General features: G+C 33.0%; 6 protein-coding genes across 6 annotated transcripts; 3 read left to right on the top strand and 3 right to left on the bottom strand.

Annotated features, from left to right (window-relative positions):
• Nucleotides 1–234: 234 nt before the first annotated feature.
• DFA_02922 (uncharacterized protein) lies at nt 235–2,238 on the bottom strand (the record flags this gene model as incomplete). Its single annotated transcript, XM_004362472.1, has 5 exons — nt 235–1,192; nt 1,497–1,558; nt 1,722–1,747; nt 1,930–1,954; nt 2,107–2,238. 5 exons carry the CDS (start codon nt 2,236–2,238, stop codon nt 235–237), a joined length of 1,203 nt encoding a protein of 400 aa, XP_004362529.1.
• A 1,186-nt stretch (nt 2,239–3,424) lies between these two features.
• Nucleotides 3,425–5,098, top strand: DFA_02921 (equilibrative nucleoside transporter family protein; the record flags this gene model as incomplete). The annotated part of the gene is made up of 5 exons (XM_004362471.1): nt 3,425–3,628; nt 3,696–4,108; nt 4,183–4,585; nt 4,663–4,950; nt 5,027–5,098. The coding sequence occupies 5 exons, from the start codon at nt 3,425–3,427 to the stop codon at nt 5,096–5,098; spliced, it is 1,380 nt and encodes a 459-aa protein (XP_004362528.1).
• Nucleotides 5,099–5,152: 54 nt separating this feature from the next.
• On the bottom strand, nt 5,153–6,448 carry DFA_02920 (uncharacterized protein; the record flags this gene model as incomplete). Its single annotated transcript, XM_004362470.1, has 3 exons — nt 5,153–5,188; nt 5,311–5,909; nt 6,055–6,448. 3 exons carry the CDS (start codon nt 6,446–6,448, stop codon nt 5,153–5,155), a joined length of 1,029 nt encoding a protein of 342 aa, XP_004362527.1.
• Nucleotides 6,449–6,718: 270 nt separating this feature from the next.
• On the bottom strand, nt 6,719–10,065 carry gxcK (pleckstrin domain-containing protein; the record flags this gene model as incomplete). Its single annotated transcript, XM_004362469.1, has 6 exons — nt 6,719–7,378; nt 7,456–8,108; nt 8,185–8,319; nt 8,396–8,864; nt 8,947–9,423; nt 9,490–10,065. The coding sequence occupies 6 exons, from the start codon at nt 10,063–10,065 to the stop codon at nt 6,719–6,721; spliced, it is 2,970 nt and encodes a 989-aa protein (XP_004362526.1).
• Nucleotides 10,066–11,634: 1,569 nt separating this feature from the next.
• Nucleotides 11,635–16,237, top strand: kif1 (kinesin-3; the record flags this gene model as incomplete). The annotated part of the gene is made up of 8 exons (XM_004362468.1): nt 11,635–11,684; nt 11,761–12,953; nt 12,989–13,616; nt 13,711–13,831; nt 13,900–14,112; nt 14,179–14,700; nt 14,778–15,819; nt 16,098–16,237. 8 exons carry the CDS (start codon nt 11,635–11,637, stop codon nt 16,235–16,237), a joined length of 3,909 nt encoding a protein of 1,302 aa, XP_004362525.1.
• Nucleotides 16,238–16,790: 553 nt separating this feature from the next.
• Nucleotides 16,791–18,337, top strand: DFA_02917 (uncharacterized protein; the record flags this gene model as incomplete). The annotated part of the gene is made up of 3 exons (XM_004362467.1): nt 16,791–17,081; nt 17,160–17,489; nt 17,564–18,337. 3 exons carry the CDS (start codon nt 16,791–16,793, stop codon nt 18,335–18,337), a joined length of 1,395 nt encoding a protein of 464 aa, XP_004362524.1.
• Nucleotides 18,338–18,570: the final 233 nt, after the last annotated feature.

Raw genomic sequence — 18,570 nt, 5'->3', positions numbered from 1 at the left:
AATTACTTGAATTGGACAATGTCAATATTCAAATAGCCGGCAATAAACAATACTTGGCCCAAATAACATGTTATTACCAAACCCTCGTCCTTTGCTCGACATCAGTGTTCGAACGAGTGAAGCTCATCGGAATCCGTATGTTTAAATCATTGGAATGGCTGGTAAATTATTACAAACCAAATAAATAAACAAACTTAATTTTTATTTATTATTAATATTATATGATAGACCTACCTATCTAAAGTTATCCAAAGTATCCCAATCCAACTCCACTTTTCTATTTGATTTTGGTGAATAACCTCCTGTCATGGGTGGTGATGAATTATTATTATTCTTATTATTATTTTTTATATTGTTAGTATTATTATTATTAGTATTAGTATTTTGATTGTTATTATTATTGTTATTATTCATTAATTGATTTTCATATAAAGTATCCATTTCAATTGATTTAAATTGATTTTGGGTTTGATTGTTTGATTGATTGATTTGTTGTTGTTGTTGTTGTTGTTGATGATAATCTTTTAAACGTTTCCATCTATCTTCAGTCTCACCAAATCTATTTACATCGATGATAAAAACGTGGTCAGGATCTAGATCCTCGCAAGGCAACCCATCCTTTGTAAATGCAATGACACGATTATCAAAGCTATCGACCAACACTGCATACTTGCCAAAGGTGTGATAGAAATTAACACCTTTTGCACCCATCCACATGTCCTTGCCATTTAGACCGACCTTGAATCGTATCAAAGGGTCTCCAAGTTTAGAATACCTAATATTGGGTGCACCAACACCATCACTAATATTAGATCCAACTATGATTTGATCGGTCGTGTTGCTACTATCACGTCTATGTGCTCTTCGTTTTTCACGTCTTCTCCTTCTTCTTCGATCTCGTTTCTCTTGTTCAGTCTCTGGTTCCTCACAACAAAAGCAACACAACAATCCAAAACAATGACCAAATGTTATAAATACATTCATTACACCTTTTAGAAATGATTCTTCTTCTTGTTCTTGTTCTATTAATTGACCATTGTCAAGGTCATCATCTTCATTATTATTGTCATTGTTTGTTGAGGATGAAGGAGATAATGATGATGATGATGATGAAGTAGTAGGAGGAGGAGGAGGAGGTATATACATTGGAGGAAATTCATCATCTGTTATCCTTTTATCATTATTCATGATTCTAAATTATTTATTATTGTTATCTGTCTGTTCTGTTTCTATTCTACTACTTTTGTAATTGATAATTGATTTAAAACTAAAGAAAGAGATAAAGTAGATAGATGAGCTATATAGTACAAAAGGAAGAGGAAAGAGACAAATAAGTTTTAAGTAATACTATCTGTACAGCGTGTCAATTGAATCATGATAATAAAAAAAAACAATGCAATCTTTGTTGTTGGTTGTTGTCGAGGTTTGGGATAGGTCTGCCCCCAATCTTGTAAATTTGATTTAAAAAGGAATTTCCTATCTTGGTAACTAGTGACCTAGTAACTGTGCACCTGAGGTTGTTTATTCTTTGAGATGGTTGTTGTTGTTGTTTTTGTTCCTACAAATATGGTAATAATGAGTTGTTGTTGTTGGGGATGAAGAGAGGATCGGTCGGTGATTTAATATTTAATAAATATTAAATAATAATAATGATAATAATAATCCATCACCCTTTTTACTTGGCTTATGGATAAGATAATAATAATAATGATGAATCTAACTTTCAAGTAGTTTAAAATACTTCTTGCTATCAATTAAAAAAAAATACTATATAGTAGAAGTGATTGTTGGATGGTTTATAGATAATCGGTGCTATTTATCGGAGCTACACCAAGAATATGTTTAACAACTATAATAGATAGATAGATAGATAGATAGATATCACATGATGATTTGCAATATTTATATTAATAAATGATTTATATATACAAACCAAGTTAAACTCTAAACTAAACTAAATTAAAGTAAACATACATAACATCACTGCATATCTGCCTGCTAAAAGTCCTATAGCTATTATATTATGAATAAGATTAAGATTATATGAGGAATGAGTTAGTATGCGTAGGATGACTCACGACTCTATGTTGTTGTCTAGCAATATACAGTACTTCCAGCAAGAGATTTCATCATTTTGTATTGATCTGCATCTATTCTTCCATAGTCTTGATCGTCATCATCATTATAATCATCATCATAATATCGAGAGTTGTAACGACTGTTGTTAGATGAATACATATATATTTATATCTCTCTTTTTCTTTTCTATATTGTTAATATAGCGCAACGTGTATGTTCATTAATTTTAAATGAAACATCATCTGACACCACCCATCTTATTTATTTTTCATTCTTTATAAAATCAGATTTACAAGCACTATCAAATAATAATGAGTATACTCTAGAGAGAGAGAGAGAGAGAGAGAGATAACATTTCTCATTCTAGATCAACCGACTAAAAGTACTAGTACTTTTTTTTAGTAAAGGTGTTCGAGAAAGTATTACTTTTCATTCTTTTGACCTTTTTGTTTCACGAACCCCCAACCGAAATGACAGAGACATTGTCATTGAATTGATTGCAATATGAATGAAGAAGAAGAAGAACTCCTTTTAATTTATATATACATAATGCAATGAATATTAGGTTCATTTAAACAAATATTCAACCCCTTAAAGTGTAGGTAGAAAAGAACTAATTTAATTAGTTCTATTATTATTAATTTAGTTACTAGTCGATCATAAACATAATCGGTCGCGGTAATAATTAGATATCTAAAGAGAGATAGAATAACAGAACAACAGAACAACAGAACAACAGAACAACAGAACAACCATCTATTAAAAGCAACATCTGATGCTTGCTTCCTTGTGCTTTTAATTCCGAAGACCGGAACAACAAAAATACACACACGCCAATTACATCACCCACTTTGCAAAAACACACAATTTTGTCATACAAACACGGAATGCAAAGGAGATAGAGTGAGGTATCTAACACTCAAGGTTAACCGTAACAGAGTAGAGTGGGGGTGTCATATGACAAAACTAAAACTCATTGCATCCTATCTTCTCTTTCTCTCCACTCCCCCCTATTTAATATCTAGTGATCTATTGTCAAACACCACCTTCTTTAAACGAGTGGAATTCCCACCCTGTACTCTTGTCCCTCTTTTGCCGGTCAACTCATATTAATAATAATGTTTATTTATATTAGAGAGAATTATCAATTATTTATAAATACTGACCGACCCCTATCTTTATCTTCACAATCATCACCAATTAAATTTCAAATTCAATTTGAACAGATAAAGTCAGTCAACTGTCAACTGTCAACTATCAACAGTCAATATCTAATACAAGTTTGTGGATGTGGAGTACAAGGAGGATATAAATAGAATTTTTAAAAAAGAAAGAAATATTTAGCATGGCAACAAATGCAATCAATTCTATTTTATTTGGTCATACCATCATGAATGACACTAATAGTAATAATTCAACTCAACAAGAGGACGATTTAAAAAAGCCAACGCAACACGCTAATTTCTCTGTAGCAAAAATCGAGTTGGAGGATGACCGCGAGGATGAAGGATCTCAAGACGAGTATTTGCCAATGATGAGCAATCAAAAGGTATGTAGTATTAAACTATGACTTAACAACAAATCTATTATATTTATATTTATATTTATCTATTTAGGATATAAGAGTAGCAATCATAATGATTATACTTGGAACAGGATATTTATTCCCTTTTGAAAGTTTCCTAATGTCATTGGACTATTTCACAGTTCTTTATCCAGAGTACAAGATTTATTCAACGTTTCCATTTGTTTATATGGGTGCCATTGCCATTACCTTTCTCTTTTTCCTCAAGTTTCCAAACTTTTCATCGCACACCAAGCGAATGGTGTTTGGATTTGGATTTTACATTTTGATCATGATTGCCGTCCCCATCATCAACTTGACTTCGGCCGGTGGATCATTCACATCCTACATTATTACTCTTGTCCTAATGATCCTAACAGGTGTCATTGATGGTTTTGTTCAAGGTACTGTTTATGCCATTGCTGGTTTAATGGGTCCACAATACACTCAATATACTCAAGTTGGGTAAGTCAAAAACAAAACAAATTATATTATTATTTAAATTAACTAACCTTTTTAATTTATTTTATTAATTATAGAGTTGGATTAGCAGGTATAATAGTATCAGTTACTAGAATTATATCAAAAGTATCATTTGCACAAACTGCTGAAGGAATGAAACAAGGATCATTGTTATTCTTCTTGATTAGTGCATTTGTCATTTTGGTTGCATTGGGGTCATTCCTCTATCTATTGAAATTACCGGTTGGCATTAATATTAGAAACAGTCAACTCAAGAAACCAGCCGTATCATCACCATCAACCAAACAAGAAAAATCAAAACGTGAATCTGGTGCTCTTAGATTTATCTTTAGAAAGAATCTTCAATTGGCAATGATGAATTTCTATATATTTGTCATTTCAATGTTTTTATTCCCAGGTATTGTTCTAGAAATTCAATCATACACTATTCGTCCAGATTGGTTTGTTATCATCTTATTGGTAAGTATAAATATAAATATAATTTTAAACAATGAATGACATTTATTAATTAATTAATTTAATTTATTTTTGTTTAGACTGTTCATAATGTATTTGATTTTATTGGAAAGACAGTACCAGGATTTGTACATCGAGATGGAAAGATTCCATCATACCCAGTTCTTTGGGCAATCACATTGGGTCGATCCATATTTGTTGCACTCTTTTTCATTTGTGTCTACACTAAAACATTTACAAGTGATGCATGGCCAATTGTATTCCTTATCATTTTCGGGTTCTCAAATGGTTATGTTTGTTCTATTGTCATGTCTGAAGGTCCAAGATTAGTAAAACGTGATTTAAAGGAATTATCTGGTATATTTATGGTATGCAAATTTAAATTTAAAACTATATACCTAGTATTTGTTTATTTATTAACCCATCTATCTATTATTTATTTAGACAACATCATTGATTATAGGTCTAACAATTGGTAGTACTTTGAATTTTATGGTGATTCAATTAACTCATTAAATATTTAATATATTTATATATTTACAAATAATAATAATAATAATTACATTATTATCATTGACATTGATCATGTAACCATCCAGTAACAATCTATATAGTAATCGATACATATATATATATATACATATAGGTTAATAATTAATTAATTAATATATTATCAAATAAAATTTGTATTTTTGATAGTATCATCAACATAATAATAATTTACATACTTTGACAAGTTGATCAGAATAATTACAAGTTTCTTTTAAAATTTCAAATTGACTTTCCATTACTGATTGGTAATCATCTAATGATTTGATGATATCTTTTTCGGTTTCGATAAACTTTAAAATCTTGGTATCTGATGGTTGTTTCTTTTCCATTGTAAAGAATGTTTCCAAATCCTTTTTCATGTTGTTTGGTTCATTGGCAGACTTTAATTTTAATTGTTCTAATTGAAGTATATGGTATGGTGTATTATTCTTGTTTCTTTGTGGTGATGTAAATGATGATGGTGGTGGTTGAATTTGTTGTTGTAGTTGTTGGTGAAATTGTTGAGATGGTTTGTTTGATGAAGTATTGATATTGGTTGAAGTATTCACCTTTTGATTCAATCGAAGAGATACAGGCTTTGGTTTTGTATTGCTTGGTTGTTGTTGTTGTTGTGGAATATAAGCAACATTTGTATTTGAAGTGGATGTTTTATTCTGATGATGCTGCTGTTGTTGTTGCTTTTGAACAACAACATCATTCATTTCCAAATCTCCACCTCCACTACCATCAATATCATCATCATCACTAAAGAAAGCAGCTTCATTAAATAACTTTACTATATTATTTATCATTATTATTCATTTCAAAATATTAAAGTATAATGATTTTATTAAGATCCAAAAAAAAAAAAAGAAAGAGGGGGGGTGAGACAGGTTTTAAAAAAAGTATTTAAGAATTCTAAAATAGTACTTAATACATACCACTATTATTATTATTAATATTACTATTAGTTTGATAATTTGGTTTAAATGTACCTATTGATTTTGATCTTCTACCTTTACTAAATAATCCATAAACATTTTGTTGGGATGATGATGAAGATGTCAGTTGATGTTGTGATGATGGCAAAGTTGATGTTGAAGTAGTGGATGGTTGAGATAAAGGTTGATTTCTTTTATTTTCTTTATTATCATTGTTTTGTAGTATTGGTAATAGAGGTGCTTGTTTTGGTTGTATTTTCTTGATTGTTGGATATATTAATAGTGATGGTCTTTTAGAGGAGGTGGTTGGATCTTGATTATTATTATTATTATTAATATTAGTATTTTTGTTTTCATTATTTAATTTCTCTTTAAAAATATTAATCTTGTTCATTCTTTCTATTTCTACTTCTAATCTTTTTATTTCTTTAATATTAAAATATAAATATAAATATAAATAATATAAAATGATTCATAACACTTACTATCGGATATTAATAAATGATTTTATTTATTTAAATTCATTGGTGAGTTTCGAGAATTATAAAGAGTGTGGAGTGAGTGAGTGAGCCGCAAAATGTCATATATGGTTTGTTGGAATATATTATTTGTATTATATTATTTATATTATTATTTATATATTTGTTGGTATGTATTTTTACTCTTAAAAATCTGAATCATCTGATGAATCACTAAATTCCTCATCGTCTTCATCTTCATCATCATCCTCATCATCATCATCATCTCCAAGATTTTGATGATAAAGTTCGTCGTCATAAGAGTCATCTTCGTCATCTTCATCATCATCATCAGTTTCTTCATCGATATGATGATTACCAATAAACTCTTTACGGTTTGATAGAATGTGACCAGTTGTCATTCTCCACTTTGGTGATGGTGGAGAAGTACTCATTTCCGATCCAAAGCTGTCTGTTGATCGGTTGATATCGCTATTTGAATTTTTAGATGATCTGAAACTAGCCAACCGTCTCTGTACCTGTTCATCCATTGAACTGTGCAGCGAGATGGCTGAAGTGGATCTTGAAAGTGGACTAGCCGATCGCCATCCGTCTTGTCCAGGACTAGTACCAGTAACAATATCCTTTACCGATGTTGTCAATTGATTGGCATATCTTAGTATAGTTGATTGTCGTTCACTGTAGAATTGTTGTATAACACTTGTCCACTCTCTAATCTCTTCCTCTGTATCTCCCATCAACATAAATGTTCTATGTTTTGTTACAATACTAAATGATTTACCTTCTATCGAAATACTTTCAATAGTTGATCCAATCAATGCAATTGTACCAAGTTGTTGTGAATCCTAAAAAAAAAAAAAAAGAGTAAGTAAAATAATAATAATATTTAATATTTAAATATTTAAATATTTCTTTTTCTTACGTTTCTATCCTTTAAATAAAATAGATAACCATTTTCCATAATGAACCATCTACGTTTCCAATTTTTAACTACACCACCAACTTTGGTAAGATAACCTTCTTTTGTAATATTATTTTTCATCAATACAATATGTAACAAACGTTTTGAATTACTTGGAGCGGTAAACAACATTTTAGTAGATGTCGTTCGAATTAAATAACTGGTAGATGGATGTTTTCTTGATGTTTTAGGACTTGATGATGAACCACTGTCTCCATTATTATTATTATTATTATTATTAATACTTTGCTTTTCACGTTTCTTTTTTGATTTTTTAGATTCACCACTTTTCTTTGGGATTGGGCTGCCACCCATAGTTGGTGATGATAATGGTGATGATGGTCTATTATCAATATCTGATAGAGAAGAGTGATCTTCCATCATCATCATATCTTCATTATCTGACAATATATTTCTTCTCTCTAATAACAAATGTTCCAATTTCTTCTTTCTATCACTGACAATACCCTTTTCAATGATACTATTTGAATTTTTATCATCTCCTCCTTTACCATTACTATTAATATTTGAAACTGATTCAAAAAAGAATTGTTTCTCTTCAAATGTAATATCTGATCTATCTTGTAAATCTTCTAAAATCTTTTTTCTTTTTTCTAAAAGTAAAAGTAAAAGTAAATGGAATGGTTAGTTGCTTAAAAAAGAAGTTGTTGGAAATGATAATGAACATACCCATTGCATCATTATCATTTTCTAAAAATGAATTAATAGTATCTTGAATTAATAATGGCCAATCCAAAGAATCGGTATCAGTATTTAAGAAAATACAACTTAAATCTTGACTATAAATTTCAAATGTTTCACATTCTACAAAAAACAACATATTAATATTAATATTTAATAGAATCAAATATAATATATATCTTATCTATTCTATTTTTACCTTCAATATTTCTTGATCTAATCCAAACTTCAGATAAAGATAATTGTCTCCAAAACTTTTTGTTTAATGCATAAATGACAATATCATTGAATAGATAAACACCAATCTTTCTCTTTTTAGGAGCACCATCTGCGTTGATCACAAGTCTATCCAATTCACCAAATTTGACCAATCTTCTGTGTGGTTGAATGAGGTGGCCTGCTTTTGGACCAAGTTGTTGTTGAATGATAGCCAGTAGTTGTTGTGGATCTTGAGTGTCTTGATGAGTAGATTGGTTGACATAGGATACTACTTCTTTCATTATACTCTTTGCCTCTTGAAGTTTTTCTTTTTCATTATTCAACGTTTTAATCGGTGTGTATTGAATCAACTCTTCCAACAATAAAATATATCTTGGTAATCTTTGAATTGGCATAATCATCAAATCATTTAATTCCAATTTTCTTGCAAAAGGTGTATATTTACATTCCTAAACAAAAAATAATTAAATTACTTAATTAATTAATGATTCCAATCTAATTTCAATTAATTTTAATTTGATTTATACATACATTATGATAAGCTTTAAACTTTTTACTTTTAGATGCATCTTTAATCATCTTCATTGCATTTTTATAATAATTGTGAACAAATATAGAATAAATCTTTAAAAATGGTCCCAATTCTATAAATATATCTGATATTTGTACTACTTGTTCTAATTCCTCTTCTTCTTCCCCTTTTTCTTTTGTTGTTGTTGTTGTTGTTGTAGTAGTTGTTTGCTGTACATTATTATTATTATTATTATTTTGATTATTTTTGTTTTCCCCTTCTTCTTGTTGTTGTTGTTCCACCTCTTCAAGATCTTGATTTTTCTGAATGTTATTATTATTATTATTTAGTGATGGATTATTTAATACTTCAATTCTTTCTTTTAATCTTGCAAGTATTTCATCATTTGCAGATTTGATGGCATCGATATTTGAAAAGATGGTTGTGATGTCATCCGGTGCCAATACTTCCTTTTCCCTCATTTTGGCAAGATAAACCTGGAATTTAAAAGAATGATTAGAATCAACATAAGACTGACTGATCGAGATGATTGAATAACTTACATCTAAAAGTACAGTGAGAAATGATACATAGGCTTGTTCGGTAGACAATATTTCTTTGAGGATATTGGTACGCTTTTCCTTGTGATTGGGTTTAGGTGTTGGTTGTGTCTTTAGATGATTGAATCCATTCCATGTACTCGATCGATGCCCCGATGGTAATGTTGAAGTCATTCGTCTGATTCTATTAGCTTTGTAAAGGAGATGTCCTCTCACAGGTAACATTGGTGTTGGTGCAATATTATTACTATCAAGTACCATTGATTCAGTGCTACTTGTAATAAGACTTGTAAAACTACTACTATTACTATTACTATTACTATTATTACAATGATTATTATTATTATTATTATTATCTACTATACTTATCGTTGAAAACGATAGGATTGGTGACGATGGTGATGCAATTCCATCACTACTACTCTTACTCGAATTCAACATGTCGAATACATTATTGTTATTGTTGTTGTTATTGTTATTATTGGGGTTGTCGAGACGATGACAAGTGTTTGTAGTAGCAGCCCCACAATCATCTCCACCGCCACCCCTCGTCTCCTCTTGGATTTGTTGTTCGGCCATCAATCAAATCAAATCAAATCAATGCTTATCTTGAATAAATATTGAGTGACTTCTCTCTACTCTCTCTCACAACCTTCTTGAATGTATAATATATATATATATATATCTAATAGATAGAGAGAATGATGAGATGATTTAAAATAGAGAGAATTGCGTGTTGTGTGTTTGAGTTTAAACAATCTTGGTTGTTGATTTTTTTGGTTTTCGAATCTGAGATTTGGGTAGCTCCGTGCGTACCGAAAACTCAGTGGAATGGTTTAATGTGGGATTGGGGCGTGCCATTGCCATTACTGTATTGTCTCCGTTTTGATACGTCGTCGTTGCGCTTTACGAATTCGTAACACATCTCCTCATCATACTTGTTGATTGGTCCCAGGGACAAGGACAAGTTACTGGCCAATCGTCTCCATTTCCAAACTCACACAATTAATTCAATTCTTGCTTGTTCATGTTTGTTGTTGTTGTTGGTTGATCTTCTGCAGCACTGGGATGAGATAAAGACAAGAACAAACTAACAACAAACACATCTCCTCATAAGTTAGGGATCTCTTCCTCACGTTGCACTCACCCATCATCATCGTTGTCGACCACTGCCAATGCCAACGAAATAAAACGAATCGATGCAAACGAAAGAGTTTCATTCTGCGAATGGAAAAGATTTTTTTGGAGTTCCCTGGGAACTTCGAGTATTTTTGAAGAGTGATAGAGAGATAGATAATATTATATTGTACAATACTCATGAATGATTTAAAGAATGATTTTTGATTGGATGAATGAAATGAATTATACCATATATATTTTTTTTTCTTCAAAGTATCTATCTATCTCAAATAAATTAATAATAATGGGATTAATAATAATACGACATTCGGATCTCGCAAGGTAGAGAAAGAATTTTCTTGCCAACCACACCCCTTTGCAAAAAAAATAGATATTTCTCTTTTTTCACAGCCTTTTTATTAATATTAATATAAATATTTATTATTGTGTTTGTTATCTTTTTATTTATTTCTTATTTATTTATTTGTTTGTTTAAAGAAGAAAGACGACACAACAAGGAGACAAGTTAGAATCAAGAGAGTGAGAGGGTGAAAGAAAAGTAGAATCAAAAAAGTTAATCTGCAATTGAATTAACCAATCGACAGACAAACTAACAGAGACAGACAAACCACCCCTACCTACTATTCTTCTTAATATTCTTCTTCTTCACCAATCATAATAATAATCATCATATATGAGTAGGTAGATCACATTAGCATAAAGTATACTTTATCATCATTCATCTGATCATCAACTAACTAATATCAATCCTTATTTTAAATTCTTCTTCTTTTAAAAAAGACAACAATAACATAACATATAGAATATAGTCTTTTTTTAGAGATAGATAGATAAATAGATAGATAGATAGATAGATAAAATATATATATATATAGATAGGATAGTCAATCAATTTATTAGTAGACCTAGTAGTAGTGGAGATATTCTATCAAAACACACATATATATAAAACTTACATACATACATACATACATATATATTCAGAAGACATTTTAAAAGAGATTCATCATGTCTTCAGGAGTTAAAGTAGCGGTCAGAGTTAGACCATTTAACTCTAGGTAAGATATATATAACTTATAATTTTAAACTTTCCTTTCTTTCTAACACTTTTAAATTTGATTTATGATTGTGTAGGGAAAAGGAAAGAAATGCAGAATGTATAGTAAAGATGTCGGGTAATAGTACGAGTTTGGTTCGACCAACAGCACTTCGAGCCAACCCACTTGCACCGGTATCACAAGACGATGAAAAGTCGTTTACATTTGATCACAGTTATTGGTCGTTTGACTCGGACGACTCCAACTTTGCATCGCAGACGACGGTCTTTGACGACCTCGGAAGAGAGGTGCTACAGAATGCATGGGAGGGCTTCAACTGCTCGATTTTTGCCTATGGTCAGACGGGTTCGGGCAAGTCCTACTCGATGCTTGGGTACGGCGAGGAGAAGGGTATCATCCCACTCGTCTGCGAAGAGATGTTTAACCGCATCAACAATACAGTGTCCAACGAGAACGAACAGATTGTGTTCAAGGTGGAAGTGTCGTTTATGGAGATTTACAACGAGCGTGTCAAGGATCTGCTCAACCCCAAGAACAACAAGCCCGGCGGTCTCAAAGTGCGTAATCACCCGACCACAGGCCCCTACGTCGAGGACTTGTCCAAGCTGGCCGTCAAGTCATTCCCCGAGATTGAAATGTTGATGGACGAAGGCAGCAAAGCGCGTACAGTCGCCAGCACCAACATGAATGCCACGTCGTCGCGTTCGCACGCCGTCTTTACCATCATCTTTACGCAGAGCAAGATTGACAAGAAGCGTGGTGTCGCAGTCGACCGTGTCTCCAAGGTGTCGCTCGTCGATCTTGCCGGCAGTGAGCGTGCCAACAGTACCGGTGCCACAGGCATGCGTCTCAAGGAGGGTGCCAACATCAACAAGTCGCTCTCGACACTCGGCAAGGTCATCAGCGCGCTCGCCGAAAACTCGACGCAAAAGAAGCAGGTGTTTGTGCCGTACCGTGACTCGGTGCTCACCTACCTGCTCAAGGAAAGTTTGGGTGGCAACAGCAAGACCATCATGATTGCCGCCATCTCGCCGGCCGACATCAACTATGACGAAACTCTCTCGACGCTGCGTTATGCCGACAGCGCCAAAAAGATCAAAACCACTGCCACTGTCAATGAAGACGCTCAATCCAAAGTCATCAGAGAACTTCAAACTGAAGTTGAAAGATTAAAACAACAAATTTTAAAGGATGGTGGTACTTCTGGTACTGGTGGTGATGGTAAAAGAAAAGAAAAAATAGAAAAGAAAAAAGAAAAAGAAAAAGAAAGTATATTAATTTAATTTCTTTTGTTTTATTTTTAGATGATGGATTAGTACTTTCATTAAATGAAAAGATTGAATCTTATGAAAAATTGATGGCTGAATTGAATAAATCGTGGGAAGAGAAATTGACAGAATCTGAAAGAATTCGAGAAGAGAGAATGGCAGCATTAAAAGATATGGGTGTAGCGATCAAGGTGGTATCATCCATCCCACATTTAGTCAATCTCAATGAAGATCCGCAAATGTCAGAGTCACTCATTTACTATCTCAAGGAGGGATACACTCGTATTGGTCGATCAGATGCAGACACGCCACAAGATATTATTCTTAATGGACTTAGTATCGCACAGGAACACTGTGTCATTCAAAACAAGGATGGTGTCGTCACCATCATCCCATACGACGAGGACAAGGACAATAGAACTCACACTTCAATCTATGTAAATGGAAATGAAATCACTTCACCAACCGTTTTAAATACCGGTAATCGTGTTATTCTTGGTAATAACCATATTTTTAGATTCAATCATCCAGAAGAAGCCGCTAAAATCGCAAGAGAACGTAATAGTGGTATGGCTGGAGTTGTCGGTAGTCCAACCGATACATCTGATCAAATCGTTGATTATGATTTTGCTTTAAATGAATTGGCTTCTGCTCAAGGTACTTTGTATGTAATATAAATAGAAAATAGATAAAAGATGGAGAAAGAAAAAGAACTATAGTTTTAATCTAACTAATTATTAATTTAATTATTAATTTAGGGCAATGTCAAAACATATTGGAGATAAAAAAGAATTCCAAAGACAAATGAAGGTTTTATATGAACAAATGAAATCGATGGAATTTGATTTTGATCAAGAAACAAAAGAAAGAAGAGAAAGAGTAAATATATCAAAAGTCATTCATCCATTTAATTAATACTAATAATTTATGTTTTTATTTTCTTTTAGATTGCAATTATAGCAGTTAGAAGATGGAGATCAAAAGTTTATAGAAAGAGATTGTTGAATAGAATTTCTCATCTCATTTTACAATTGAATGAAGCAAATGCAATTTCAGATACATTATCGAAAAATATCGATCTTTCTTTATATTTATATTCAATATTCCCACAACCAGATCAAATTTCAGATTCTGATGAAATTGAAATTGATTGGAGAATGGTATGAAACATTCAAAAAAGAAAGAAAAACAAACAATATTTATTAATATTTAATTTTTCATTTTAGACACAAATTGGAATTAAAGTATTTACAAAAGATACAGGAGCAACAACAATGATTTCAAGTGAAGAATTTATGGATAGATTCTATTCAATGAGAGAATTGTATCAAAATGATGGTAAATTGGAAGATGATTTTGAAGATCCATTCAAGATTCAATTTGATGGAGCCAGTTTGATTGGTGTATCACATGTTTATCTCAAGAATCTTTTATACCTTATTGATATTAAACGTGCCATTCCAGTACTTGACAATAACGGTACACTCAAGGGTTACCTCAATGTCGTAGTATCACCCAAATCAAATATCACCGAGGAGGAGAAATCATCGATTTGGGATTCAGAAGACGATCAAGAAGTACTAACTTCTTCTGGTGAACACCACCAACACAAGTTACACGGTCTCATTGGAAAACAACTTTCAATCACCATCCAATTCAATGGTATCTCTGATTTCAAAGATGAAAATTATAATTATGATCATATTTTCTCAAAGTATAAATTTATTAATGATTCTTATCAAACTAATGTAAGTTGTAAAAGAAATAGTAAAAGAAAAAATAAGTTGTAATATTTACTTTTGTTTATATTATTTATTTTATTTAGGAATCAAATTCATTAATAACATTTAAAGATGAAAAGACAATTATAATTGAATCATTGACAATTGATGATATTCAATATTTGGAATCTCAATATCTTGCATTTGAAATTTGGGGTAACAAGATATCGATGAAAAAGGAGACATCACCATTCTCTGAGAATGCATTGAAACAACCCATTTCAGAGTCGTTTGACTTTTTGGCATCGGTTAATATTCTTGAACCACAGGCTGATGGAGAGGGTGACTTGTCACCTGGATTCAAGCCAGTACATATCTTGGAAGATGCCGATAGCTCAACAAGCTCGACAGTTACATTTAGACTGAGAAAAGAGGTTGCTACAAGACAGGTTGTACTCAAGTTTATAAAGATGTCGCCAGGTGTTTCTGTCAAGGACTGCAAGTCTGTCAAGATTACAAACACACGTGTCGTTGGTAAACCAATGGTTGGTGGAGTTGCTGGTGCCATATTGTCGGCCAACAACACCCCCTCGACACCATCGACACCTGCCAATCGTCAGAATGGACCAGGTCAACCACAAACACCACAGACACCATACAATGCAAGCTCCAACAACCTCTTTTCGGCACTCAACAACACGTCCATGTCGACACCCAACTCTAATGAGCGTGGAAACAGCAGTTTTATCAGTAATAGTGCTAGCAAGGACAGTCTTTCAACACTTTTAAATGGTGCTGGTGCAGAATCGTCAAGTAATACTGCAACAAGTAATAACAATAGTCATTTTTCACATGGCACATCTACGACTACAATATTACCAGTTGTTTCAATGTCCAAAGACACGATTATTGCAGAATGGACAACTGATCCAACCAATATATTGGCACAAAAGACACGCAAGGGTAACAAACTATTGTTCAAGATTACCTTTGGCATTTTGTTTGATGGATTCACAGAAGAGGCGTTTATTACCAAGGACATCTCTGTCAAGGTGTTGTCTGACAATTTGCAGGGTGCACCAGAGGGTGCCAACACGTCGATGAGCAACCTTTTGGATCGTTTCAAGACTCATTTCAAGGGAGAGAGTATTATCACAGAGTCTAGTATTCTTCACTCGGGTAGTGTGTTTAATGTGCAATTGACAAAGTCGCGTCAACTAGAACACCAGAACCGTATCGGTGACATGATCGATGTACACCAAGAGAACTTTTTCAAGCTTGGCTACGCCATGAAGATGGAAAAGTTGAGACAGGAACTCGACCTTCGTGAACGTCTCACCAAGCTGCGTGGAGACGACGACCACAGCGCATTTGCTCCAACATCGACCAACAACCAGCAAATCACCGAAGATATTATCCGAAAGATGTCGCAGATCAATGCCAACAGCTCGATCAGCCACAGCAAAAAGTCGACACTCATCACCAACAAGAAGCGATCGGCATCGGTCGTCGTAGAGGTCAAAGTCAACGAAGTTGGCTCGAGTGCACTCGTCAAAGAGGATGAGATGCGCGGCTACTTGAAAAAGAAGTCAACGTACAAGGACGAGTGGAAGGAACGCTACTTTGTGCTCAAAAAGCCATGTCTCTACTACTCGCACGGTGAAAAGGACTTGAAGCAGAAAAAGATTGATTTGACCAACGCATCCATCGCCATTGTACCCAATGAAGAAGGTATCCAGTTTGGATTTGCCATTATCCAATTGCGTAGAGTGTGGTTGTTACAGGCTTCGAGTAACGAGCAGAGAGAAAAGTGGTTGCAAATACTCGACCCTACTCGCAAGATCTCAGAGTCCAAAGACGCCGAATTGCGCAATGTCAAGCAACAGTATGAAAAGAGCTCGGTGCAAATAGAGTCGCTCAAGACCCAGCTCGAGACTGCCAAGGAAAGAGGTAGCGAGTTGGAAAAGGAAAAGAACAATGTGCAAGAAGAGAACCGTAAACTCAAGCTCCAACAAGAGGGTTTGTCAGGTCAAGTCAAGAATTTAGAGTATATAAGCGAGAACAAGGAGACTCAAATTGTCAACCTATCAGACACACTCGAGAATACTGGTCGTATCATGGACATGCTCACTGAACAATCCAAGACCTACAGAGATGTCACCGAGATGGAAATGGATGCACTCAGAAAAGAGTTGCTCGAACTCCGCGACACCCATGGCAAGGCTGGTGACCAACTTCGTGATTGTAAAACTGCCATTCAAGCACTACAAAGTTCAAATCGTGAAAAAGAAGACAAGATTCAATATTATAAACAATCGGTTGAAAGTAATAATTTGGTTGTTGAAATTCAACATAAAAATCTTCAAAATCTTAAACAAGATCAAAATTCAAAACAATCTCAAATTGATGTAAGAAATAGAAAAGAAAAAGAAAAAAAAGAAAAAGAATAATATTTATTAATTTACTTTTATTTATTTGATTTTTAGGCATTATCAAATACAATTGAACAATCAACAAAAACAATTCAAAATATTACGGAACAACAAAATCAATTGTCAGAACAACAAAAAGGAGAGATTCAAAACAAGACTGCTGAATTGTCACAAGTCAATAGTGCATACCAAGGTGAATCTGCAAAATTAAAGGATCAAACTGTACAATTAAATTCATTATCTTCACTTCTTCGTTCACAAATGAAGGCATTTGAAACAAGTCAAAATCTTCAAAAGGATCTAAGTAGTACTGAACAAAAGAAATTATTATTATTACTTCAAGATTTGGAAAATGGTCTAAACAAAGCTTCTCAAACTATTACAGTAAGAAATAGAAAAATAAGGAAAAGATTAGAAGAAAATAATAATACTTATTCTTTTTTTATTTTCTATTTTAGGAACAATCAAATCAAAATAATACATTAAGAAAAGAGTTGGAAGAAAGTAAAAAATACAAGGAAGAACAATCACAATTGAATCAACAAATATCAATGATGAAGGATAGATTGATCAATAGTGAGAATCAATTGATTGATCGTGAATGCGAAAATACACTACTTCAAGACAAACTCAAAATGTGGGAAGAGGAGATCAAGATCAAGGATGCCAAGCTTGGACTACTCGAGACCAATGTCAAAGAGGTTAGAGCAGAGTATGAAAATGGAATGGCCTTTTCTCGTGAGCTTACCAACCCAACCAACGCTGCTAGCAACAAGAAACTTAACCGTAAATCCAAAGCCTTGTCGGCCGAAGAACAGTTTGAAAACATGCGTGAGAGTTCGATTGCTCATCAAACCCACAATGCCTTCCTCAACTTACAACTCCAACGTCTTGAAAACGAAATGAGACAACAAGAAAAGGTGTACTCTGAAACGATCCAACGTATCAAGAGAGACCTCCAACAACGTAACCAACAAAACATTGCCTTTATGAAACAACAAGCTGGCGATGAAGTCGTCCTCAAGTTGCAAGAAGTCACAGCCACCTTTGAAAACCTCAAAAAGAAGTATTTTGTCAGTTTGGTGGTCGCTGCCAAACTCCAACACTCTATGATGGGTGATATCTGTAACGTAGATGCTTATGAAATGTATGAACAAGCTCAATCTGAACATGTACTCGATCAAGATCAATGGCCAAATTGGGTTGCTGAAAATATTTCAAAAAAGAAATAACAACATATCATACAAATAATAACAATAACAAATAACAAACAAATTCAACATAACAATCAAAATGATTTCAAACAAACAAACACCCAAACAAACCCCTCCCCTCACCTCCTCCCTTTTGTATTCCATTAAAATAAATAATTTAAATTATAATTAACTAAAAACTAAAACTAAAATTAAAACTAAAAAACTATTAGTGTTAAATTTAAATTTATCATTTTATCTTTAAAATGTAT

Source organism: Cavenderia fasciculata, assembly GCF_000203815.1.
Source record: "Cavenderia fasciculata unplaced genomic scaffold Scf_Dfasci-G-b-205a01.r1-3, whole genome shotgun sequence".
Lineage (NCBI taxonomy): Eukaryota > Evosea > Eumycetozoa > Acytosteliales > Cavenderiaceae > Cavenderia > Cavenderia fasciculata.
The sequence above is the reverse complement of the archived record's forward strand: the minus strand, read 5'-3'. Positions and strand labels throughout refer to the sequence as shown.